The sequence below is a fragment of the Grus americana genome, chromosome 17 (assembly GCF_028858705.1).
Source record: "Grus americana isolate bGruAme1 chromosome 17, bGruAme1.mat, whole genome shotgun sequence".
NCBI lineage: Eukaryota > Metazoa > Chordata > Aves > Gruiformes > Gruidae > Grus > Grus americana.
In genome coordinates, this window is record NC_072868.1 from 12532798 (window position 1) to 12558050 (window position 25253).

General features: G+C 42.7%; 1 protein-coding gene across 1 annotated transcript in view; it reads right to left on the reverse strand.

The window, feature by feature from the left end:
* The window catches only part of CDH4 (cadherin 4), a 457956-nt gene that overhangs the window by 159442 nt on the left and 273261 nt on the right, over nt 1-25253 (reverse strand). Inside the window, exons 3-4 of the mRNA XM_054845867.1 lie at nt 21362-21585; nt 4878-5054 (exon numbers count right to left, since the gene is read on the reverse strand). Coding sequence (XP_054701842.1) covers nt 4878-5054; nt 21362-21585 — 401 coding nt within the window. The remainder of the gene's footprint in view (nt 1-4877; nt 5055-21361; nt 21586-25253) is intronic.

Here is a 25253-nt window from a genome sequence, read left to right on the forward strand (position 1 = left end):
CAAGAGGTACTGAGAGCCAGAACTAGGAATTTTTATTTTTTGGGGTTTTTTTGTGGTTGGTAAGGCAAAAGAAACACCTGTTCCCGTGAAGAACAAGGAAGATCTAGGCCTATTTGTAATCAAGGCTGTCCACATCTCTCTCAGGAAAAGTAAGGTCTGATGTCCTTTGGGAAGCATTTGCAAGGCCTTTTCTCAACAAACCTTCTCTCACCACAGACAGATGCCATCTGTCTTGCAGCTGGGAGTTAATGGATTCTGAACTGCCAATTTCACAGCAGTAAGCAACGTGGTTGATAGGGGAGGCATGAGGGATTTCCTACAATACAACTATTTAAACCAGCGTAAAGGTACATGCTGAAATAGCCATGATGAGCAAAGGAAATGGCAACATTGAGGGCCAATGGTCCAAGCCCGTAGGGATTTCGTGGGTACCTCATGTGTACCTCCAACACTGGGATTTTAGACTTTTGGAGAACTGTCTCACTATACCTATTTCCTGCGCCAGGATGGGCTATGGCACACAAATAGGCTGTGGAGCTCTTGAGTGCGCTATCAACTTTTTTCATATTAAATATCCAATTTCACTGTACAGATTAACATGTGCTATACCCACCCATGAGTCCACCACGGGGTTTTCTAGTGTGCTAAGAAGAGCTCTCTGCTCCATTAACATGCACCGTGCCGCATGAAACCCAACCAATCAGCGACACCTCTGCTAAGAAGCAACGCAAGAGTCTTCAGGTATATTATATTCCGCCAACTTTCCAAACCACTTCAGGACTTTCTGATTAAATTTACATAAAATGCATCCTTCCCTCTTATTCCCTGTTATACACATTAGATTATTTCTAGTATTCTTGTGTCTGAGATTACCAGCGCTCAGATATGAGAGAGCATGCTGTGCCTGTAGCACGCAATCAAGGCAGTTTGTAAGAGCACCAAGATCCTGTCTCGGTCATCCTCAGTGGATTTTCATGCCGATGTAATGAGAATGAACAAGTTGTTTACTGTAAGAGGTCTAATGGGCAAACACCACATTTTTCAGTTCCAAGTTTAATAAAGGCAATCTGGAAAAATCAGGGTCTATGCAGATCAAGTTAGAGACAGGACACTCAAAAGAGCTCTAGCAAGGTCTTGGAGATAAAGTTGGAAGTTTGGAGCATTCATAAAGGTGAATACAGTTGCAGTGGTTGATAGAGGAGACTGTTATCTAAAGCATGCCATGACCAAAGGCTGGTCCTGCACAAGACTGTCGGTCTTTTAAAGGAATGATTTTCATATGGCCCAGTGAGATGGGCCAAGACTTCAGCCTTGAAAACTGACTCAGAAGAAGCTGGAGACTTGCATATGGATCCAAAACGGAGATACTTTTTGAAGTTCAAAAGAGGATGAAATACAAGATTAGTTAATAGATAATTAAATAGATAATTAAGAATTAGCTACACATGTAGCTGAAAAGGATGAGTCAGTGAGAAAATAGATGGTACTCAGCAAGGGCGCAACTATTTAATATATTATCTTAGTTGATCAGTGTGCCTGCATGAGTCATTTGCTTGGTGAAGGAGGGGGATTTCATATTGTTTTTGTATTTTTAATAGGCATTTTTATGGACCTCATAGTTATAATAATGAGAGTACCTGACAATTAGTAATGAAATTATCCTCACTACAGTAAAATATTTCACAGCATGTAAAATATTATTCCTAATACAAAGGTGGAAGTGAAGCACAAGGAAATTAAACCCAAGATTTTCATAAATGTTTGCAAAATAAATAAGCATATATCAATAAAATTTGATAACTGTTTTCTCAGCTCAAAGACAAAACCAGAATTTGCAGAACATTGTTTATACCAATAAAAAATATTTTTAGCTTATACATGGCAGATGTTTATTTAAACTCTTTGAAGAATAAGTAAATCTTTTCAGCAGCCAAAACTCATCAGAAATTCCTATTATTATTTTTTACATATTATTTTTCTGAAATACATTTCCTAGTTAGTGTGGTTGATGCATATGAACAGACACGGATGTTCCTTTGAAAGAAAAAACCCTGTAATTAACAGAGGTTTTTTTGGCAGGGATAATGTTGTGACGTCTTCCTTTTTTCTTTTTTTCTAAAAACTTTTTCATTTAATGTATTTTATCAGAATGAAATGGTTTAATGAGCAGAGAATTGTAGTTGATCCCAGCTGAACCAGATAGGGCTGCATTTCGAGGTATGTGGCTGCCATCAAGCTGCATTCACCTTTGCTATGATTTAAACTTCATTCAGGCACAGCCTTGCTAAAAATACTGACAAGTAACTAATCAACTTCCATAAAATGGAATTTTTACCTTCACAATAGGAAGCAGGAGTAGGAGGGAACCCAGAAGATTTGCCTATGCATTTCAAATTAGTCTGACCTATAAAAACGCAAACAGCAAGTGGTACTATGAAAATGTACTTCTGGTAGGGCTTTTTGGTTTTCTAATACCCAGATTTTTCATGCCATCCCTTCCTCTCCTTGGAGGTAACCAGAACCAACGATATCATAATGGAGGGACTGGTTTCCACTAGTTATACCTATAAAACGTAGGCTCAAGCAGGGCTGTCTGGACCAAAAAAAGTTCAGTGTCCGGGAACTAGCATTAGATTTGAATGCTTTATATAAAGTAGCAGAGAAAACTGTGACAGACTTCCTTCCGTACAAATGGGATCTGAGCTGTAACTTCACATGTGCACTTCTAGCTCCAGTTTGTGAGCAGATGGACACAAAAATATTCAGCGCTCAGTGAGCAAAAGCATGGGAAATCAGATCAAAACTGCTACCTAGATCTAGGAGACAGCAGAATGCTCCAGGGCAATCTGAAGATTATGTGGATGGAAATAATCAGATAGTGCTGGTCTTTGAAGACGTTGATTTGTCCTATTCTGGATAATTAAAGAGCAAAGTCTAACAGGGGAAGCTGTAACTCCTGCTAGGAATCACCCAAGCTTCACGTTTGGGGGCCAGCAAACGGGCCAGACGCTGCAAAGCAGCAGAAGCTCAACCCAAGCCTGAAACATCAGGGGTCTCACGCTTAATCAAGTTGCACTCTTTGTACGATCTTCCCTGTCATTACGATACTTTCTGCACGTCAGGTGAAAAGGAAAGCAGCCCTTTGTAAGCCATTTCTTTCTTTCCCACCCCATTTTTTACTTCATTTTCAGTGTTTCCTCTAGCATCTGTATTTAAAAACTGCAATGGAATATATTGCTGAAAATCTGGGAGTTCTTGTGTTTCCATCAGCTAGGTTATTTTTCCAAGGTTACTGGTAATTTAAGTGATGAATATAAATTCTTCTGTACCTATATAAAATTTATTATTTGTCACTTTCACTAATATGGAGTTTTGCATTCTTGAGTCCTTCTGTTTCATTTCCAGAGTGTAGGGGGGAAAAGTGCCACAGAGATTTCAGTCCTTATAAATCAACAAATTTGCCATGGTAAGCTGGTGCCAAGTTGTCCTCTCACTGTCTAGTCAAAGCTCAAAAGAAATCAGCAGGGAGTGGGACAAGGCATTAGTTCATTTTGCAAGTACTCCACTTATTTTTCACACTAATTCAGGAATTAATCTAAATTATTAGTCTGATTTAGGAAGATATTTTTGACACGTCAGGTTATTCTCCTCTTCAGACGTTTCTTCAGCTCAGTAGGACAACACATTAATGGGTCACTCCTTACCCAGCACTGTTGACCACACAATGACTCCTTGGCTTCCCTCCCTGTTTCTCCAGGACAGACATAAAAACATTTGCCACCTACTACTATTTTGTTCCTTGTTGTACTTCCCTAATTGCACAACGAAATGACACTAACAATTCAAGTTTACCCCATACTTGGCAACATGCACCTTTGGTCATTGCATGAGTCACTGCAAAGTTCACCTGAACTTCTAAAAGACTCAGCAAGCTCCTTTCTTCCTCCCAGCCATGGGTTGTGCAGAAGAGTATCAGCTAATCAGTGTGAAACAGGTAATGACGACACTTCGTTTGAATCGAGGCACTGTTTCAAGATGACTAGGTGAGCTTCCTGAGAGGGGATGCCAGTGACACATCACTGTTGCTCAAAATAAGTTCTGAAATTTTATAATTGTCACCATTTTCTTCCAAGGGAAGAGTTGAAAAAGACTACCAGGGAATTCTTTTTTTTTTACAGCTAATCTTTCTACTGCTCCAAAAAACTGAAACCAGCACCCGCAAAGAGGAATAACAACACATATTTGTGTTTTGCTAACACTTATCAACAGCAATAATGTATTAACCAAATGTGTCTGTCAAAGGCCCCTTTTTCCTTCTTTTTCTTCTCCTGTCATCCAATAATCATCACAGAAAACCACATGGGTAAACTTGATCTTGGAGATCATCCTTGCAAAGAAAGAAACTAGCAACATGCAGAGGATGAGGGATCCATCTGCAGCGGCGGCAGGCAGCCAACCTCCTCGAGCCCCGCCACGCATCTGCACTCCAGCTCTGCGAAGGAAGGGAAGGATGCAGCACCCCCTCGTCGCTGGGTGTCACCAAGCCCAGCTTTACACCTGCAGCCGTTTTCTGGATGACAGCGCAGGCAAAGTGCCATCTTGGCAGCAACGCCAGCGTCTCTTGAGGGACTGGCTGGAAGGAGGCGATTAGGCTGCCGTTCAGCTGGGGGAGGGAAAACTGGGGAAAGTCTCTTTGGAAGAGTACCACTTCAGCAGCATGGAAAAGGCAACTTCTCTTGCGTGGGGGAGGATGAGCGGCGAGCCTGTGCTCTGAGCCAGACTTCCATGCCACGAGCTTGGACCACACCTAGCTCTTCACCAGACCCGCTGCAAGATTACCATTATTACTATTATTTCTGTTTCTTTTTTTAACTTACCCGAACCAGCTGCTGCGGAAAGGGCCCTCTGGAGTTTTCCGGCACGTTGATCGGTGGGATGACCCAGTCTCGCTTTTGCCGCCGCAGGCCGTTGGCGTTCTGATGCTGGCGCCACGGGAGCAGAGTGTCGCTTTGCTGCTGCGCCAGTTCTCCGGGCACGGTCTTCCTCCCTTTTGGCTGTTTTGCAAACAAGAACACAAAACCAGTTAGTTTCTTCCTTGCTGCTTAGGACATCTCCCAACAACAGCACTGTCTGCGTGCAAATGGTCACGTGTAACTGTGAAAATTATTGTTATTAACTTGATATATTTCTGCGTCACAAAGACACAATATGTTTTACTGGCAACTCTGCTGCCACTTCATTTTCACAAATATATGGAGCTGTCACTCTCCAATCAAGATGCCTCCCAGAATATATCGTCTCCATTACACCAGCTGCAGGGAGCTTCAGCGGCACATTGGGGTAAAGAAGCTCCTGCAAATTTCTAATAAATGCAACCTACCAGAATGCAAAAAAAAGGGAGACAATTCCTTTACAGCCTATGTCATGGGCCCAGTTTTACAGTATGAAGTTACCCTGCTCCTTGGCATTAACAGGGTTACAGTATCTGTGGCTCTGCAGACCTATCCCACCAAGCCAAACAAACCACAACCAGGGGCAGAGTCAGCTCCACGGCTGCCAAGGTGAATTGGTTCAACTTCTTACTGCTTCCTGAGGAGCGACCTTTTTCTAAGAGATGGATTTTGAACACAAATCCCAAACATCCATCTCCCCACACAGCCTGGGAAGTGTAACACACCTCAGTTAGAAAACAATTTTCATTACTGGAAGCACTTTTGAGTCCTTTTTGAACTTTTTTTTTAACTACGGATTCTGCCCATGGCATACTCTGGTGTTGGACACATTAAAATGCTGTGGCATAAAAATGGAAACGGTGAGCCCGTGGTTTTGACTTAAAGAGTCTGGTTCCTTATTAGAAAATTTCTGCCTTACAGAACGATGCATCAATGAAAAGTAGATTTGGAGAAGCTCTGCTGAGGTTATCCAGTCCCAACACTTAAATACTTTGTGGCCTTGTAGGATTCCAGGCATTACTTCTGGAAAGTCCGCAGAAAAGATAACTAGAAAAGACAAGCTTATTTTACCATACGGTGACCTGCGCTCCCACCAGAAAATGTTTAAACTCTCATAAATCAGAAAGATTGTGAGCCACATTTTCTTCATTTGAGGTAAGAGCCAGTGGGAACGTAATTCTCTGCATTTTACAATTTTCAGCTATTTTTTGCAAAAAAAACCCCAATCCAAAAAACAACACCCCAAAACCCAAGAACACCACAGGAGAAAACTAGCAAAGTATTTTTTGAGGCTCCTGCAATTTTAAGCCACACTCACTTTTAGTCTTACTTGCAACTTACAAACTCAAACATTCTACAAACATTTGCAAGCAGTTATCTGCAGGCACTGATTTCAGTGGGAATCGTTGCTTCGGGGTTTATAGTTTGATGTAAATCCAGCCATTAGTACGTTTCAGTTCATCTGGAAGTGCAATGAAGCAGGTGGTCACCAAAAAATGATACCGTATATGACATCTAAAGAGCATACGGAACTGAGTGGTGGCTCCAAAGCTGCGTGGACCTTCTGGATGCCAAAAGTTGGACATCGCAGCAAGGAGACCACTCGTACATGGTTCTGATCTGTTACCTGCGGAGGGCAGACATCCACTGGCTGCAACGGTTGGAAGCATTTGTGCAAAAATTGCAGCTATTTTTACTGCAAACCTTAAAAATGAGCCAGTTCAAGAGCTGAATTTTCGCAGAACAGACAAATGAGGTCTTTTTCAGTCACACAGAGCTCCACGTTTCTCAAATCCTCTCTCACGCTACCTCATGCCACCAAGGTGACTGCCGTTTTGCGTTTGCCTGAATGCTGTTTTATACACCCTCAACAAGCATCGTCACTAAGCTGCTGCAAGATCACTATGCCACTGTTCAATATTTAGATGTTGTTCTAAAAATACTCACTTAAGTGTGTAACGAACAAAGAAACAGCATCACGATGCGGCAGTGGGAGGGTTTCTTGGGATATTCAGGATATTGGTAGGTACTGTTGAGCTCACCCTTCCTATGGGATGCAATATGCTATATCGGATAGAGTTTTCATCTAAAAAAGGGTTTTATCACCAGAAAGGTATCTTTTCTGAACACTGATGAAAACAATGTTATCTAAAGAAGATACCCAGAAATGAATGTCAACATGAAATAGGACTACCAGACCTGAGCTACAGAAAAGTGGATATCCCTCTTTTTTTTTTAATTGGCTTGTGATTCCCAAATGGGGATCCTTTGAGAGCAGGTATTTGGATCAGTTTATATAATTGGCAAGTGAGCGTGGGGACAGATTATGAAAGGATGGTCAAATAATTTGTGCTCTGCTGCGTTTACACAGTGGAATGAGTCTGAACTAAAGACAGACTTGAGAATTAACATGAATCCCAAAGCTCCATGTATACTGAAATAATTAGTGTCAGCTCAGCAAGGCAGTACCAGCCTTTTTAGTCTTTATGAAATATTTGCTGGCAGGTGACTAGACAGTGACTAGCTTGCTTGTCACTCTTGATGATGTTTTCCTACATTAGAATAAATCATCAACATGACTCTGAATTTGGTAAGTAGAATTTCAAAAGCGTCTTGCAACAACATTTTTTTTTTTAAACAACAGCTCTTTTTTATCTTCATTTGTTGATGATGCATTCTCATGACCTTAATTTCTCTGGTGTTGTTTAAATACGTTGTACATGTTTTCTGCTGTTTAAAAGCTGTGAGACAAATGCAGTAACAAAGTCTGGTGAGTACAAATGCCAGAACTATTCAGATCTCTGACTGAAACATCCAAGAACATCTCTGGAATAACAGCAACGACTAACTGCGAGCCCCAGAAAACTCTCCTGTACTTTCGAGTTTGCAAGGATCTAAAGTTCAACTCAAATGCAGAATGTGACACCACATTAAATTCATTCTGAAACACAGCTTCCAGTTCTGTTTTTGCTGAATAACAGTTTTCATTGAGATAACAACTGCTCCTTCTCTCATGGCCTCACTGGCCATATGCTTTCCAGAATCTCAGGCAGAGATTTTCAGAAGATAAAACATTCCTCTACCTTTTGTAGTGTCATCAGAACACAATCTGTCCGTAGCCCTTCTCACAATCAAGCCGAGCACCTCTAGCGCTACTGCTTTAGGGTGGTTTTGTTCCTGTTGCTCTTGTGAGGTGCCATCACCCTCTCACATATGGCAGAAGGATGACGGGCATTTGCAGCAAAACAGAGAAGCCAGTCCATGCAACACATGCCCAGTGGAAAACTGAATCCGCTCTCCATTCTGAAAATTACATGGTGACATTTATAGTTTGTTACATCAGGATCAAACACCAAGCATGGAACATGTGAGCATGGTCTTTGGCAACAGATAGACAATTAAACGAGGATATAAAATAGTCAGATAATTTAGTAATTATGCCTGTCTATTACTTCAGGACATTGATAAGCTAGAGAAATACAGCTGAACCAAAACAGACGCAAACCTTCAAGTTCAGGGAGAAAAAGTGATTACAAAGTATGGGATGAAGAAAAAAAGACAAGAGAAAAGACCAGGCTGGGATGTAAATTTGTTATGAATTTGGATTCAGTATGATCCAATGCCTTAGTATTCATATTAGGGCAGAATTTTTTAGAGCTTGCTAATGAAGTGATGTAAAGCATGCCGTGCAAGCTCTATTATTTAAAGCCTACATTCTGCAAACCTGGGATCAACACTTTGCTCTGAGCTATCCAGTGTCTCTTCCAATGGGCTTGTGGCCCATAACTGCAACATATGTACGCACAACACCAGCGTGGGCAAATCATAATGCAGCTGCTGCGTCTTCTGCTAATAAAACGCTTCTTTCTCTGCAAAGTGCAACTACAGCGTTGGCTGTGAGCAGCTCTAAGACAGCCGTAAGACAGGGGAAGAGTCTCTCAGAGACCGTCCTCTTTGAGTTTGATCAGGAAGTCATGTTGATGAGTTGAGGATTAACTGCAGTACAGTGTGGCAGAATCTACCCTGCAATTCCCCTTGCCACTCCTTTGGGGTTTTCTGGGCTATCAGTTCAAGTAAATTAAAAACATACCGAAGCCAAGTGGAAACCTTTCACTGAGAGGACAGGTCAAGCTCTCAGAAAACAATGCAAGGTTGAAGGACGCATAGTTTCATCTATAAGGATTGTGCAAAGATCCTTCTCCTCAAAGGTTGCTCCACAGAAGGTGGCTTTCCTGAAGTCCATGTCAGTAACTTCAATGGCATCCTACAGGAGTAATTTCCAGTTCCTTTTCAGTCTAGCATCACATTTAATGATGGTGAATACAACCTGCTGCATTCAGAAGACGACATGTAGCTAAACCCCTAGGGACTGTCGTACTTTAAAAGCAAACGGATTTAGGAAACCTTACTCCAAACTGGCAAGCCATTTACACCACGGCGTTGAGAGCTCAGGGAGATTCCTCGTCTGCGTTTAGCGCTGCTAATTAAAGACAAGGCAGAATAGCCATCTAGGTAGCGGCTGTCTATGGGCTCCTGCCACTGTGGGTCCATGCCTTGTCAGCCTTTAATTGGTTGGGAGACTCGGGCTACACTCAACCCCTACTCACAAAAGAAGTCGAAAACTAATTCACTGAAAGAACAGGACACATGGGATCCCTACAGCCCTCCAAGCTCCATCTCTGCTCGTCAAGAGAAGGCTGCGAGCCACTGACTTTTCACTAGTCCACCAATAAAACCAGCGAGCGTGAAGAAATACCAGCTTTCACCTTCCGCTACACTTAGCAGTAGCCAGTCTCGCCAGCTGGCACGTCTCCCCTCCCGGCCAACCTGCCTTTGATATCCGTCAGCCTCTGGCTACAGAGACATCTGGAAGTTATTATCCAGCAGAGCGTATCACAAACCCATTTACATAATATAATATCATATTTTGTGTTCCTGCTTAGCTGAACATTTTGGATCACTCTCATGTTTGGGTAAATAAGCCACCATTCCCTGCATATAAATAACAGTGTGTCTTAGGGTACGTTTGTTGGAGATTATTAATTTTATAGGGCTCAACCCGCAAAACAAAATGCTCTAGATTCACCACTAAAATATATTATCCTTGCACTTGGAATAAAAAGTACTTGCGATCGGAGGAGAGGTAATAAGGCTTTTATTTCCCAAGTATCAAAATTATTTACGATTTAACCTGTGCTTTATTTATATGCCGGTCTTATTATTTTTACAGGATCTTTAACGCTTCGCAGTAGACATTTTTCAGAAGAGAAATAATACTTGGCTTGCTCTGTTTCTAGTGTCACTCCTAGGGTTTAACTGAGGCACCGTGTTTTTAATATGTTTTTATCAATACAAGGTGATACAAAGCCACCTTTAGTCCATTGCTCAAACATATTTCCCTTCATCTCCTATAACAGTACGCATTTTGAAAACTGGTACCATTTTCTACCAAGGAAAAAATCTATTTAAAAATATTTAATCTGAAGCATTTTTGCTTGTTTCCATGGTAGCTGCAGAAAGGACAGGAGAAAATGATATTTACCAAACAGAAAATAAGACAATGAAAATATAGCTTAGTTCTTTAACAAAGAGAACATGAGAGCGCTGCAAAATAAACATTTGCATGAATTCTGTTCTAAGGAGACAACATTTTGCTGATATCAGGGACGGCAGTGGAGGACGAATGAGCCCTTTTTTCCCAAAATGCACCATTTCCCCAGTTTTTGATCTTTTAGCAGAGAGAGATATTTCATTTTGTGTTCTCATACAGTATAATGAAAGGGTTGCAGAACAAAAGGAAAATTTATTTATTTTAGGGTAATTGATTCTTTTCTATTTAGGTCATTGCTGAATTTGCCAAAGTTGGAGACAGGAAAAAAATAGTTTTAGGAAAATCAGACTTTTTTATTTTAGACTTTCTTTTATTACAGTCGATCTACGTGATGGTATTCTTTAGGAATCCCTAATCTGTTTTTCTCCTTATCCACCTTCCAGAAATCTGTTATGACTACCTATATTAGCTCTATTTACTAATAGTTGTAAGCTGTGGTAAATTTAATCAAAGATAGCTTCATGTCACGTCCCATTACCATCATGGCATAAATTGCTATTCATGAATGATTTGTGTCAAAGTGCTCTGAAAACTAGTGTTTTAGCAGCAAGATGTTCCAATGTGCACAGCTCTTCAGCAGGGGCATAAAATTAATGTGTTTGCAGAGAAGCCACTAATTGACAATGAGACGTGATTTTGGCAGTAGACTTCTACTTTAAAGATAATGAACAGTGTTCAGATACAGAGAAGAACCCCCTCTGCTCCTGAAACTATACTAATAATTTCTGGTATAAACAGGAATAGAGGGAACCAATCCTGGCAGAATATTTCAAGTGCCAAATCAAGCTGTTTGATCATCACGACTTACAAAAGCAAACACTGGAATCTCAGCGTTTGTGACCTTTATGAAATCTGGCTACATACAGTCAGGAATGTTATGTTTGGTTAGGAACTCATTAAACAAAATTACCTCTCCATTTATAGAAACCATACAATTACAGTATAAAACATTTTAATTAAATCAGCTAGTTAGGCAAAAATTCATTACTTTTTTTTTTATCAGCTAGCAGTGGGGCTGCATAGAGCAGTTCACATTAGAGTCAATTAGTAAGAAAAATTGTCAGATTTGGCAAGTGCACGAGCTTCTAGAACACATCAGCTGACAGGGAAGAAAAAGTTTGACTAAACTCTATCAGAGTTAGTGGCCCCAGAGGAGGAGAATGAGCCATGTGAAATGCACACGCATGCCTTGGCCATGCCAAATGCCCCTCTCTCCCAAGGAGTCCGTGTCAAAGCTGAGCAACCGCCCGTATGCACTCTGTTCCTTGAGAGCTGACAAACGAGGCATGCATGCAAATCTGAGTTTGTTAGGTATCTGGCTGGCGCTGCAGACTTTGGAAAATTTTATCCGATATAACGAACAAAACGCAATCAGCGTTGACCGAAGAATCAAGATGTTCCTTAGCGTTGTAGCTGCAAAGCAAGAAAAAGGCTGAAGAAGAATAATAGGCAAGAGCAGGAAATTTTTAATAGGGAGAACACAACACTCCAGTTTGTAAGTCAGGCAGGAGAAGATCCTTTCTTTACACAAGATGCAGCAGGGCCCCTAGTTAGCGCAATGGTAGTTAAATCCTAAGTCCGGACTCCAGAGAAAAGAGACACGTACTAGCTCTTGGTGAAACCCACAAGGTTGCCATAGAAGACTCTTATTTAAAACAACAAAAGCAGGTTACTCTCGTTGATCAGAAAACCTATCAAGGTTAGGGGCCCAGATAAGGACCTTGCAGACACGGACTGCAGCTAACGTATGAGCTTGTGCCTTGAGGCAGAACATGGCTTGTGAGGTGGCTGCTGACCAGGTGACCCCCGCTGGGACAGATGATTTTGATTTCCCAGTACAATTTAATTGAAATTCAGACATCACCTGAACTCACCCACACCTTCTGTGTAAATTCTGTCTGGTAAATTATCACCATTTTAAGTTGAAATCTGTAAGTCACCAGAGCTCTTCAATATGTTTCGCTTTTGTGCTAGCAGAATAAGGACACCTGCAGGCAATGCACGCTCACGTTCGTTACTGAGCAGACATGAAATGCGAAAGGTGTCTGTAAGGTGAGGGAAGTTTCGGCTGGGGTGGAGAGGAAGAGCTGTGTTGAAACTTATTCTGTGGTACCACACCACACTGATGATTAGAGGTGTCTTCTGGACTGCACACTGCTTTCAAGATTTCAAACGATGCTCTTCCTCTTCCATTCTCTGGAAGAATCACATACCAAAGCAGGTACACAAGAAATCCATCTGCCTTTGGTGGAATCTTTTATGGTTCCCACAGGTTTCAAGCACCTGTGATACTCTTCTTGTCATTGTCAGGCTCTGAATATTACAAGAGCCTTCAGTGAACAGCAGAAGATGACATCACCCACAAAGCCCAGCTCTCGATGTACTTTTCTCACTCATTTTAAGGCTTGAACATCTTATCCCAACATGAAAAGTTCTGATGAGGCTGTCTCCTTGTAAAGCTCCACACATCAACTTGACCTTTTCACATTCCCTTTGTAAGATCTAATCTCACAGTGCTTCATAGGTAGGATTGTTTAAGAAACATCTAAATTACTGTTGTACTCTACCTTCTAGTGTTTACAAAAAGACACTTCTACCTTCAAGTTAATGTCATTCTCATAATTGGAAGAAGCCATACACAATGGCTTCAGAACTACAAGTACTTCTCAAGAGCATGGCTATTAAATTACAGAATACTACAGACTTGTTACCTGTTCAGACACCTATAGGACAGGAATAAAGGTGGTAGATCTCGTCATATACTATAAAGTAAAAACCACTATTGCAGCTCTTAGTAACTATTAGTTCTCTCATTCTGCACATATCTTGTCGAGAAAAATGTATCAATGTATATAGCAAGCTGAGTTCTTCTACCCAGATAAAAGTTCTAACAAATAATTTGAAAAAATGTTCCAATATACATTTCTTTTTGCTTCTAGAACTCAGCCTACTACAATTGTTCTTCATTACAGAAAGAAGCAGGAGCAAATCTACCCCTTAACAAGCCTGTGAAAAATTTTAATCTCATTTTATTTTTCTAAAGCCATGAGGTTCAAAAGATACATGAATTAAAATAATCATAATGAATTAAATATAACAATACTCCTTCTCTCCATAATGTTTGCAAGTAAAAAGATCACAGGAGATTTAAGAGATCACAAGCACCATGGCTACTTTAGCACAAAGCAAAGTAATTCATTCTGGTACTTCTCCCCAGCGCTAGCGTGCGAGTTTGCCCTTTCAAGTTACCCTTTGGTTATTTCAAGAGGCTCTTGAGAAAAGGCTGTTCTTCTTTCATTCCCCAATTCTGGAGTGCACCTAAGCAAATGCTTAAATTTGAACACGCCGCCACATTCACTTTATCTCCATTTGCATGATGAAATTTAAGCACGTGTTTAAACGCTTTGCTGGATGGAGCCAGTTTTGAAATCCCACTCCTCGCTGGTGGTAGCGACAGCCGCTCAGCCCACCTGGCCACGCTGGCCACCCGCGCCTGGCCAGCTGTCCTTGCTCCCCAGCCAGCAGCGCCACGGGGAGGAACGTGCCGCGTCTCCACCACCATGGACCACGTCCAGCGAGCAAGGACCTGGCCTCCAGAGGTTGGGAGGAACCAAAGCCCTTCTCCACCCCGAGCTTCTAACTACCAACCTGTCTCAGCTTGCTGGACTGAAGAAAAGATAGGTGGATGCTCACAGCCCCTACAAAAATGTTTATTTTAATAGATGTGCCTGCATCAAGCAATTTTTGTCTTTATTCAAACTCATGTTTATTCACAACCGTCAATGGATTACCACAACAATGAAGGGTTTTTTTAGGAGATTCAGTCCAAAATATTTTTTTGAAAGCGGTAGTCAGACTTTAGCAGTTAACAACAAAGAACGTGAAACCAGAGGTCAAAGGCTTTGATCTCGCAAGGGCAAGGCGCACATCACAGGCAGGCAGTACGCAGCAGTCCAAGGGTTTTGTTTTATCAGAAAAAAAATATTTCCGCCTAGGCAGTTCAATCCTCAGGACTTCTTTTTGTTTGAAGGAAGACAGATCTGCAGTGAATTTCACTTACAGCTGATCATTCTAGTAGGGCTTTGAGCCTGACCCTTGGTAAGATGCTGACTATTTAAGAACTAAATGCAGCAAGTGCAGCACTCGGAAACTTCCCATAGTGGGCTGATTTTCCAAGGCAATGAGCACCTGCATGTCATATCTTATCTTGGTTTCAGTGCAAGGCAATGTGATTCAACACACCTGAAAATCAGACCAAGTTCATATGTTTTCACAAACAGCATGTTCATCTCATGCTATGATTAACCGCTAGATGTTCAAATTCACTTAAGCATGAGGTCAGACAAGAGCACCTGACACATCTTCATTAGACTTCCAGAATTGACATGAGCAATTTCACTGGTTACAATTGTATGATATTAATTTATTGGTCATCCACTTTCTGATCTTTTCCACTGATCTGTTAAAACCCCAAACAATGTCTCACAAGTTAGCTAAAGCAAACAGAAATCTCTGTATGTACCGTGTGATCTGCGATCAGCCAAGACCTTGTTTCACTGATGAGGACAAAGACATAAAAATGATGCCGGCTGCCATTTTACTGGACTTAGTTACTGCCTGGGATCCCCCCCAGAGGTAGTCAAACAGGACAGCCCCAGCATAACGACCCAGTACTTAAAATGTGTATAAATATGGCCAGAAAAAGGCAGGATGACAAACACAGTCTCATTTCTGCAGCCCCTCTCTAGGGATAACACAGTTTGATGGGGCAAACTCCATCACCCTGATGCCATGTGTAACATCTCATCCCAACGCGGAGGAAGGAAGGGAAGGCAACAAATGCAGCAGCTCGCTCTCCCGTTTCTTCCAGGCTGTCGTGGTTTAGGCCCAGCCAGCAGCTGGGTGCCACACGGCCACTCACTCACCCCTCCCCCAGCGGGACGGGAAGGAGAAGTATAACAAAAGGCTTGGGTCGAGAGAAAGACAGGGAGAGATCACTCACTAATTATCGTCACGAGCAAAACAGACCGAACTTAGAGAGGGAATTCATCTAATTTATTACTAAGCAAAACAGAGTAGAGGAATGAGAAATGAGATCAAGTCTTAAAACACCTCCCCCCACCCCTCCCATCTTCCCGGGCTTGACTTCACTCCTGGCTTCAACCTTCCCCCCCTCAGCGGCACAGGGGGACGGGGAATGGGGGTTATGGTCAGTTCATCTCACGGTGTTTCTGCTGCTTCATCCTCAGGGGGAGGACTCCTCTCATCGTTCCCCTGCTCCAGCATGGAGTCCCTCTCACGGGGTGCAGACCTTCAGGAGCAAACTGCTCCAGTGTGGGGTCCCCCACGGGGTCACAAGTCCTGCCAGCAAACCTGCCCTGGCGTGGGCTCCCCTCTTCACGGGTCCACCGGTCCGGCCAGGAACTTGCTCCAGCGTGGGCTTCCCATGGGCCACAGCCTCCTTCAGGTGCCTCCACCTGCTCCGGCGTGGGGTCCTCCACGGGCTGCAGGTGGAATCTCTACACCCCCTCATCCTTCCTCCATGGGCTGCAGGGGGACAGCCTGCTTCACCATGGCCTTCACCACGGGCTGCAGGGGGATCTTTGCTCTGGTGTCTGGAGCTCCTCCTCCCCCTCCATCTGCACTGACCTTGGTGTCTGCAGAGTTTCTTACATCTTCTCACTCCTCTCTCCGGCTGCAAAAGTTTCCTTTAACGCCTTTGTTTTCCTTCTTAAATATGTTATCACAGAGGCGCTGATTGGCTCAGCCTTGGCCAGGGGCGGGTCCATCTTGGAGCCGGCTGGCATTGGCTCTGTCAGACACAGGGGGAGCTTCTAGCAGCTTCTCACAGAAGCCACCCCTGTAGCCCCCCCGCTACCAAAACCTTGCCTTGCAAACCCAAGACACAGGCGCACCCATTTCAGAGCATCAGGAAGACCGGGAGCATTGGAAGCACAACTCCCACTTATGCTGCCATTTTCTTCCATCAAGGGAAGGCTACATCTTCATCGCTCCCAGGCCTCGCGCAGAGCATCCTGGCTAGCACAATAACCGAGAACGAAAGAAGATTGGTGCTGAATAAGCCTTTCCTTGCCCAGAGACCTTTGTATTTGTGATCAGCAATAAAAGGCTGTACTGGAATTTAAAATCTCAGCCAGGTAAAATGCCAGAGATGATTATTTAAAGGCTTGAAATAAAAAAACCCTCTGCCTCTAAGAATCAGCTTTTCACATTCATATTGAATGGCTGTGGACTCATACCTGGGTTACGAAAGAAACCCAAAATAAGACGAGACATAATAAAACACAAGCTGGGCTTAAGCGAGGATTGATTTCCGACAGTTCTCAATGTTTTAAACGCTAGCTGGATACCCATATATTTGTAGGATTTTAACTGTACAATTCCCAGTGATTTAACATTGCAAAAATTTATGTACTTCCATGCTTAGAATTTGAGAAGCTAAGACAATAAGAAACTTAGGTTAGCATAAACATGATTCAAAGAAAACAATACTTTTTTCCTAAAATAAGTCACGGGCAGCAGATGACTGGCATCCTACATGTACTGAATATATCCTGTATCTCCAAGGTCTTTTGCTGTGAATTCCTTTCTATGATCCGTATTTTAACTCATGAGGTGAGAACTACATAAAAATACATAAACTAATAAAGAAGAAAATTTGCCAGATGTGCCTTAACATGCTTAGACACATACAAGCACCGAAAAATAAAGAAAAGATCAATATGAAAGAGTGGGCCAGAACTTCAGATGGGACAAGCCAACACAGGGAGTGGAGGACGTTGATTAGCGAGGAGCGATGAGGAGCAGCTTGGACTGTATGGAGACAGAGGGTGGTGTGGGAAGTGAAGCACAAATGGCTATACACCTGTCCACGTACTTAGGAAGACTTGAGTTTCTGCAACTAAGAAACAGAGGACACTGTGAAGACTGAAGTCTTCAGCAATGTCACTGTGCACAAACATAATCTTCATTTTTAGACTTTTGGTTGAATCAATATCCAATTGTTGGAAATAATAGCATGCACTCTTAGAAAAGAAGACATTGCACTGCTAATTCCAGATAAGTAAAGCCTAGCTTTACTTTGTTTTCGTCTGGAGCATTATCCCACTCAACTTTATCTTTCATAAATGCTGACACAAGCTACAAGGACTTTGTATTATTTCATAAAAAACCTTTTTCTTTTATTTCCTTTCTTTCTCTTCTTCTGTCCAAATTATACCCACAGGTCCGACTGATACTTTCAATTGCAACAACCATCAGCCAGACAAGAACAGTACAAGAAACTTTATCTTAAGTATTTATTGTTATGCTAGAATATCACTCGGTTTCCTCTGGGGTAATTCAGCACTCCTGTGGGAAATATGTGACCTCATTTGCATTTTCTAATTGAATTGCTATCAGGTTTCCTGCAAGACTGAACAAAAAAAGTTTCTAGAGTTGCTAACATCACTTGTATTAACCAGAAAAAAAGTTTACGTTCAAGTGTTTGCTGGGGAGGAGGGGGAAATGTATGCTTCATGTATCATAAAATACATTCTAAAAATATTTACCTTCTTTGCTATCATTTCATCCTAGTAGCATTGAACTTTAATGTAGTAGTTAGAATTCTTTCATTACAGTGGTTCCCAGTGAAAATTTGCAGATTTGCCCAGGTTAATCAGTCATCTAAAGCAATTAGCACATTTATAAGGCCACCGCTATGAAGGAGGGGAAACTGTCATTGTATTGGGTCACCCACCATTAAAATGTCAGCTTGCACCAAGAGTAACGGCATAGCTGTGGCATCTCAGGTCCACGTATAGACACCAAAACCTCTTGTTTTGCAATGAAAGCGCGCAAGGGGAGCCATCCTGAACTAACCTGCCACCCTGAAAGCATGCTGGCCACCACCAAAGATCTCCCAGCCCATTACGCAGATTTCCAGTCTTATATTTTGTGATAATAAAGGATCACAAGTCCAAAGGACCATGTATTGAGGGGTTTATCCTCAGATACCTCTCAATTGCAGCAGAGCAGGGACCTCACTTCTGGTCCCCCATGACCTCAGCCAGTATCCCAACAATGTCGACTTCTCCTATAACATTTATTCTGTATTAATTTCCATAATAAGCCATGTGTCTAATAATGGCCATTCCAGGAGGGCTAATCATGTTTCCATGAAGCTTTAATCCATGGATAATTGTGAACTGATTCTGATTTATCCTTTCAGAGGTAAATCAGCGGGGCTGCCCCAGCTGAGGGCCATCAGTCATGGAGAAGCCAACAGCAACACAGAGGATAGGCGAGCAAGGCAGAAGGACTTGTTTGTGCTGTAGGTGCCAGCAAACGGAGATCGGTAGGTGCAGTAAGGCACTGTTCGGCATTTTCACAAAATCAGTCACAAATTTACAAAGTAAAATGGAAAGGGATGTATGTGCTGGAACAGAGAGTTGGTCTCTCTCCCTCTCTCAAGTCACCTCCTCCTTTCTCTCCTATATTTTCCATCTCCATATCCTGAATATAACACAATAGTCTGAAATGTCTAAAAAAATTATGTAGTTCTGCTTGAGTTGTATTATACTATACAAAACCAAATGTGAAATCTGTTTCTAGTAAAAGCCATGAAATGTAGTATATCAGGGTCATGGCCTGAAACACATTGAACTGGATATTGTTAGGTTTTGGGGGTTTTTTTTCAGCATAAACACTATTATTTTTTAAAATAATCTTATAATCATATTTATTTCTGCAGTAAACAAAGGATTATTTTGCTTGCAAAAAGCATAAGCATTTAAATAAAACCCAAGTCGGATGCCTGCTATAGGGACCCACAATAAAACTGCTTATGACCTTGTCATTAGTCTTGTTTCCCATATTTTTCCAGCCTCAAACTACACACTAATAAGGCTTTTAGAAAGGAGGGATATGAATTTTAAAAAGCTTAGCTCTCTCTGTTTTGAACCAGAGTTCAGCTTACATTAACATTAGATGAATTTCCAACCAAATATTTTACTAAAACAGAAATGCGTGCTTATTTGGTTTTCTTTCTGCTACACTGAGAAGGAATTTAAAGCAGTATATAAGACACCTTACTTTGTTCCTTCAATATTTAATTACTTTTAGAAGGAAGCAGTATTTCTTTGGTTAGAAAATGGCAAATACAGTTGACATAACATACAGGGCTTAATTATATCTTGCACAAGCCAGAGCCTCACTGAAGAGCAGCAGAAATGTATTTATACGACTCTAAGCCATGCAAAACCTCAGGGGTCAGCCCACTGGGCAACTGCTAGATTTAAGTCTCTCCAAGTCTTTTTCTTCTTGTCTCACACATGGCAAAAATTCTCCCAAAAGGCACAGACTCACACGGCAGCATTCGGACCACACGGCACAGAAAGTCTCTCCTCTTCCCCCCTCCCTCCCTGCCCTGCCCTCTCTGCCCAAGCACCGCAGAAAAGAGGAGAGGAGGGGCCAGTCTTGCTATTTTGGCAATTATTGAGGTGCATTAATCCAAACTACAGTCACAGCCAAGTGACCCTGTCTGTCCCTGACCTAGCCATGACCGTTCCCCAGTGACACACACCTTCATCCTTGCTCTGCAGGTCTTCAAGATCCAGCAATAAATCAGGCTCTTCAGCCCATTTCCTGCCGAATCCTGCTTAAATGTAACCTCCCAACCAGCACAGAATTGGATTTTCTGAGGAGGCGCCAGACAATATAACTGCGTTTACGCAGTGTACTACAGGATCTTCAGCCCAGACTAACACTGAAAAGGAAGGAGAAGAAAATTAAAAGGTGGAGAACTGCTGCTGCCAAAGATGATAAGGAAGAGGGGGGACAGAGACAGCTACTCAAGGAGCAGCCCAGAAGAAGTGTGTTTCCAGGGAGCAGTCCCCACTGACAATGGCACCGTGCAGCCCACCGCTGCATTGAACTGAAGCAAGGCTGCTCTCAGACTGCTGGGCAGGGACAGATCCTTCCTGCTACGGGTATGAGACTAAAAAAGAAAGAAAGCATCTGTAACCTTCTGTCTGAAATACTGAATAGTGCTGGCTTTTTATTCTTCAGCTGGGCGGAAGGGAAGATGCCGGCATTGAGTGGAGGGGATGTTTGCCACTGCAATGCCATGTTGTGCTTCGCTGCCCCACTGGCCTGAGCCGCGTGTAAGCGTACGTGCCTCATCAGGCAGCAGCAACGCTCCCTGTCCCTGCTGCATCGGAAGGGAACAAGCCCAAATCTCCCCTCTGGAAGCCCCCACGGAGCTGCAGGGCCATGCAGATGGCTCACGGAGAGAAAGGAATCACTGTGGAAACCAGGGAGATGTCTCAGCGGCACGGCAGCAGCAACCAGTATGTGACTCCAGGTCTACGCTGTCACAAAAGAAATCTGAACTTAACCTCGTATTTCTTAAGAAGATGGTTGACTTTGACTCTGGAGAGAGGGCGGCACCCTTCATTTGCAGGTTTTATTTCAAGTCGAGAGAGAGTATTAGCAGTGAGATGCAAACACAAGGTATAGAACCTGCAGTGTAAAACAGCCAGGAGGTCACTTAAAAATACAGAAGTATGAACTTAAAAACCACTTCCCTCACTGGTGACCTTAAATCATTTCTGTCAGGGAGGTTCAAGGATCTTTTGCAAGAAATTTGATGCTGCTCCTGGTATCTTCTAGCTGGACACTTCCTTAGGAAGCACAGACCAGGCAACACGAACAATCCACCACCGCATGTAACTTTTAAAGGTTTGGGGAACACAGGCAAAGGAAGGATGAAATAAGAAGAACTCAGAAAACTTCTTACCTTGTGTCCATTGTGTTGCGACTTCTCTGCCACCAGAAACCTGACAATCGCGTCCCACCTGCCCAGGGTCTGGGGATCCCACGCGGTCACCATCAGGATCAGCTGCTTGGAGGACATTTGCACCTGGTGGGCAGCATACATGGTCCCATCCGCTCTCACCTTGAAGTCCAGGCTGTTGGTTTCATACCGAACTCCCTTGTTACCGGCACAGTTATTAAATTTTACTAGAACAGAGAGCAAGAGATGGAAGAAACGTGTGAGACTGGCGTGATAAGGAAAGCAATCAAATACAAGTTTCAGACATTTAATTTTCAGTGATGTCTTCTATATCTCTAATAACCATCAAGGAAATGATTTAACTGTTTCTTCGACCTTTCAGGAGTGCTCTTGTGCTTTATCTCTGCTCCCCAGGGAAGAAGTTGTAAGCCATTTTTAAAGTATTTGATACAGTTTCATTAGATCTCAAACACAGCTGTTCCCCATTTCTACAAGTGGATTTCTCCCTTGTCGCCATTATCTTTTAAATTCGACTGGAGTCTATTACCCACACTGTGGATATTTTTTTGCACGAAATGTTCTCCATTTCCCTAACCCTTCAATAACCTACTTACCAGATAGCCTATTTTCACATTCTTAACTGAAATTCAAAAGCCCATAACAATTCCGTTATCAGAAATATAAAACCAAAAAACTTAAACAAAGAAAAAAAAATTTAAACCGTTTTGTGGATTGCATCCACTGCTGGAACCGGACCTCCTCAACCAGAGCTGCAATCCCACCTTGGTCAACCCCTCCACACGTTACAACTACTGCAAGGAAGAACTGTAAAACTTCCCTTTGCAAACCACAACTTGTCATTTAAAAGACTACACTGTCAGATCAAAGCTCCCCAGTTGCCAATATTTTTATTTTTGGCTTTTTTTGGTCAAATTCTTTTACAGTCTAGTTTCAAAACTACTTTTATTGGCATTATGAAACATGTCACATACATTAGGCTGGAAAAAACCCCAAAGTATTATATGACAAAATTGACAAATCTGATAGAAATTGAACCTGCAGCTAATCACACAGGAGACACACCACTTTCTGCCATTCGAGTAATCCACGGAGCGGAACACACGTGTGGTGAAGGAAAACATATTGTACCTGTAAAAACATCCCAAGTGAGTGAGAATGGATATACAGCTTTCTAGCCAGGATCGTTACAGGGGTTCTTGTGCTGCGACTTGTGAGTGCTCTGCAGCGATGCTCCTGGCCTGCCCCGAGATAAGGAAAACCTGCTCGTCCAAGTCAGATGCAGCTTCAGCAGGCACTTAATTTTTGCAGAAGAAAAGCTAGGTCAGATGAATCCTACTTAGACCGGCTGTGGTGGGAGGAGAAGGGATGCAGTGGCAATCCAGTGAGCGAGGCTCCTGGGCCAGCTTTACCCCAGCCATCCCCTTCTCCCCATACCATAGCCGAGTGCTTCCGCAGTGCTGCTTTGAGCTGAATCAGGGACTAATCTGGATTTAAATAAAACTATCCGAGGGATGGCACAGGCCAAAGAAAAAAACAGGCAGGAAGCTGCTCAACCAGTCCTGCCGCCGAAGCCCCGGCACCATCACAGTACGGAAAATGAGGAGCAGACTGTAGTGGAGGAAGGGAAAATCCATCCCCTCCTTCACCAAACTGCACCTCTCAGTAACCGGGGTGCTGTGATCATGCCATAACTGTATGTCTTACAATGGCTTTCCATACCACATATATATCTATGTAGACCACATCTGTGCATTTTTATGTGTGTGTGGTGGGAAGCGTTACCTAATGCTGCAGTAATTATTGGACACAAACAGCATATGGCACACATTGATTTATAAAAAAGATGATGGATAAAGTTATCCGGTATCTAAAAAAAATGTGGGTAATGCTTTTAAGCAATTTCATTGTCATAGACTACATCATTAAAATCTCATTTAATCTGGAAGCCAGAGAAAACAAAAGTCCTTTGGGTTTTTTTGGGAAAGCAGGGATTTGCCCATCTTTACTCTTCACTGTAGCTCAGACTGCGGGAAATAACCTCCACACCTATCTCATCTAAAACGCTGTATTCGAGACATTTGTCCAGCTATCTCTGCTTTTTATCTCCAGAAGCATAACAAATGTTTTTCAGTGTAAGAGGAAGCAGCATCTCCTGCATTACTCAAAGTTTAAATGAAACTTTGGTCTATTTTTTAAGGGACAGGATATTACTTAATCGCTACTTTGACCACAGTTTGAAGCTCTTGGGACCCGTGCTTTCAGTCACAGGGCAGGTATTCAGCAGTCTACAGGAGGGGATCTTTCTTACAAAGGTGAGACTTCCATCCAGTTAAATAAATAAAGAAGAAAGCCTATGGGATTGAGTCTTCCATAGTTTCCAGAAAAGCCAGGAATTATCTCAAACTTCAAAGCTCAGATGTACAAATTGGAAGCCAAACTTAAAAAAAATACACGACTGTGTTGAGACTTCAAACTTCAGCACTGCCAGAGCTGGAGCTCGGGCCCTTCTTGAGGTGCCGTGTGCCACGGAGCGCACGGGCCTTCCCACCCAAACCCAACCAGTGCTCAGGGCTACCAGCCCAGGCTAGCAAGCCAATGCTCTGGCCTTGAGGTCAACCGGCATAGCACAGCTCATCTCCCGAAGGCCAGAATTTCTTATTCCCCAAAACAAGGTTTCACTTCTAAATGGCCTGCTGGGGACAGCGTGCGGTCAACACTAACTCCAAAACTCTGCGGTGCTACCATCAATCTGACCGTACGGGCGATCCCAGGTCAATCCTCAGACCCATGCCAGGGCCTGCTTGCTTGAACAGTGAAGACACAGTTTTTAGACTAGTTTGAAAAATAAAAATTCATGAAAACACTGAATGAGGTTAAACACACAGACAGTTTGGTGGCACCTACAAGAACCAACGCCGCACACTCAGAGAAACCGAGATGGCCTCAGAGATGCACGAGGCAGCTGGTGCTGCCAGGGGAAATGCCCTGCGCCCCTGGGGACCACCCCGCTGCGAGATCTCCTTCATCTCTCAGGAATTTCTGCAAATCTCCCCCGCATTCACAGCTATAATAAATATGTGCGAACACACTGAGCGCTTCACTGCTAATACGTTATTTATTTTCAGCTCCATGCCATCAGCGTTGTTAGAAATGAGGTACATCAGTCGGTGTATTATTGCACTGCTCTGCTATGTAATGGCAATGTAAAAAGTGAGTTCCATCTCTACCTCCTGAAGCACCCACATATCATATACAAAAAGACATTTGAAGAAGAGAGAAAGGAGTGATAATGACTGCACATTAAAAACCATTCAGAGCTTACTTTGATTTTATTGAGATTAAAAGAAAGCCCTACAGTGTACTAGTAGCCTGAGGAAAAAAAAAATAAATATATCCCTTCCTATATGTGTACGTAGTGATTTCAGTACTCAAAGTACTTAAACATCTGCTTAAGACACAGCGCGTGACTCCAATATGCTGCTCTGGTGTCATATGTCACCGTGTCGACTTTTATGCTCCATTATCTAAAAATGGCTACCTCTTAGACAAAGTCCCTCTGTGACTTGCTAATTACTTCCATTCATTTAAAAGAAACTTGACTAGAGACAGAGAAAATCCTGAGAGAAATTAAGTCTAATTTTTTAAACAAGCAACGCCTCTGCTCCGCATCGCTCTTCTCAGGTAGCGCAGGTAGACGAATGCTCAGCAATGAATTACCACAGCCAACTCCTCTCCAAAGAGTACTTAGGAGCTGCAAGCACAAAAAGGCTTCAAGGACGTATGGATTCCGTAGCGTTTAGTCACTCTGAGGGACTGCCCCACGCACAGCTGCCTGAACAGCAGCAACAGGCCGTGGCTCACCCGAGCGGCTTTG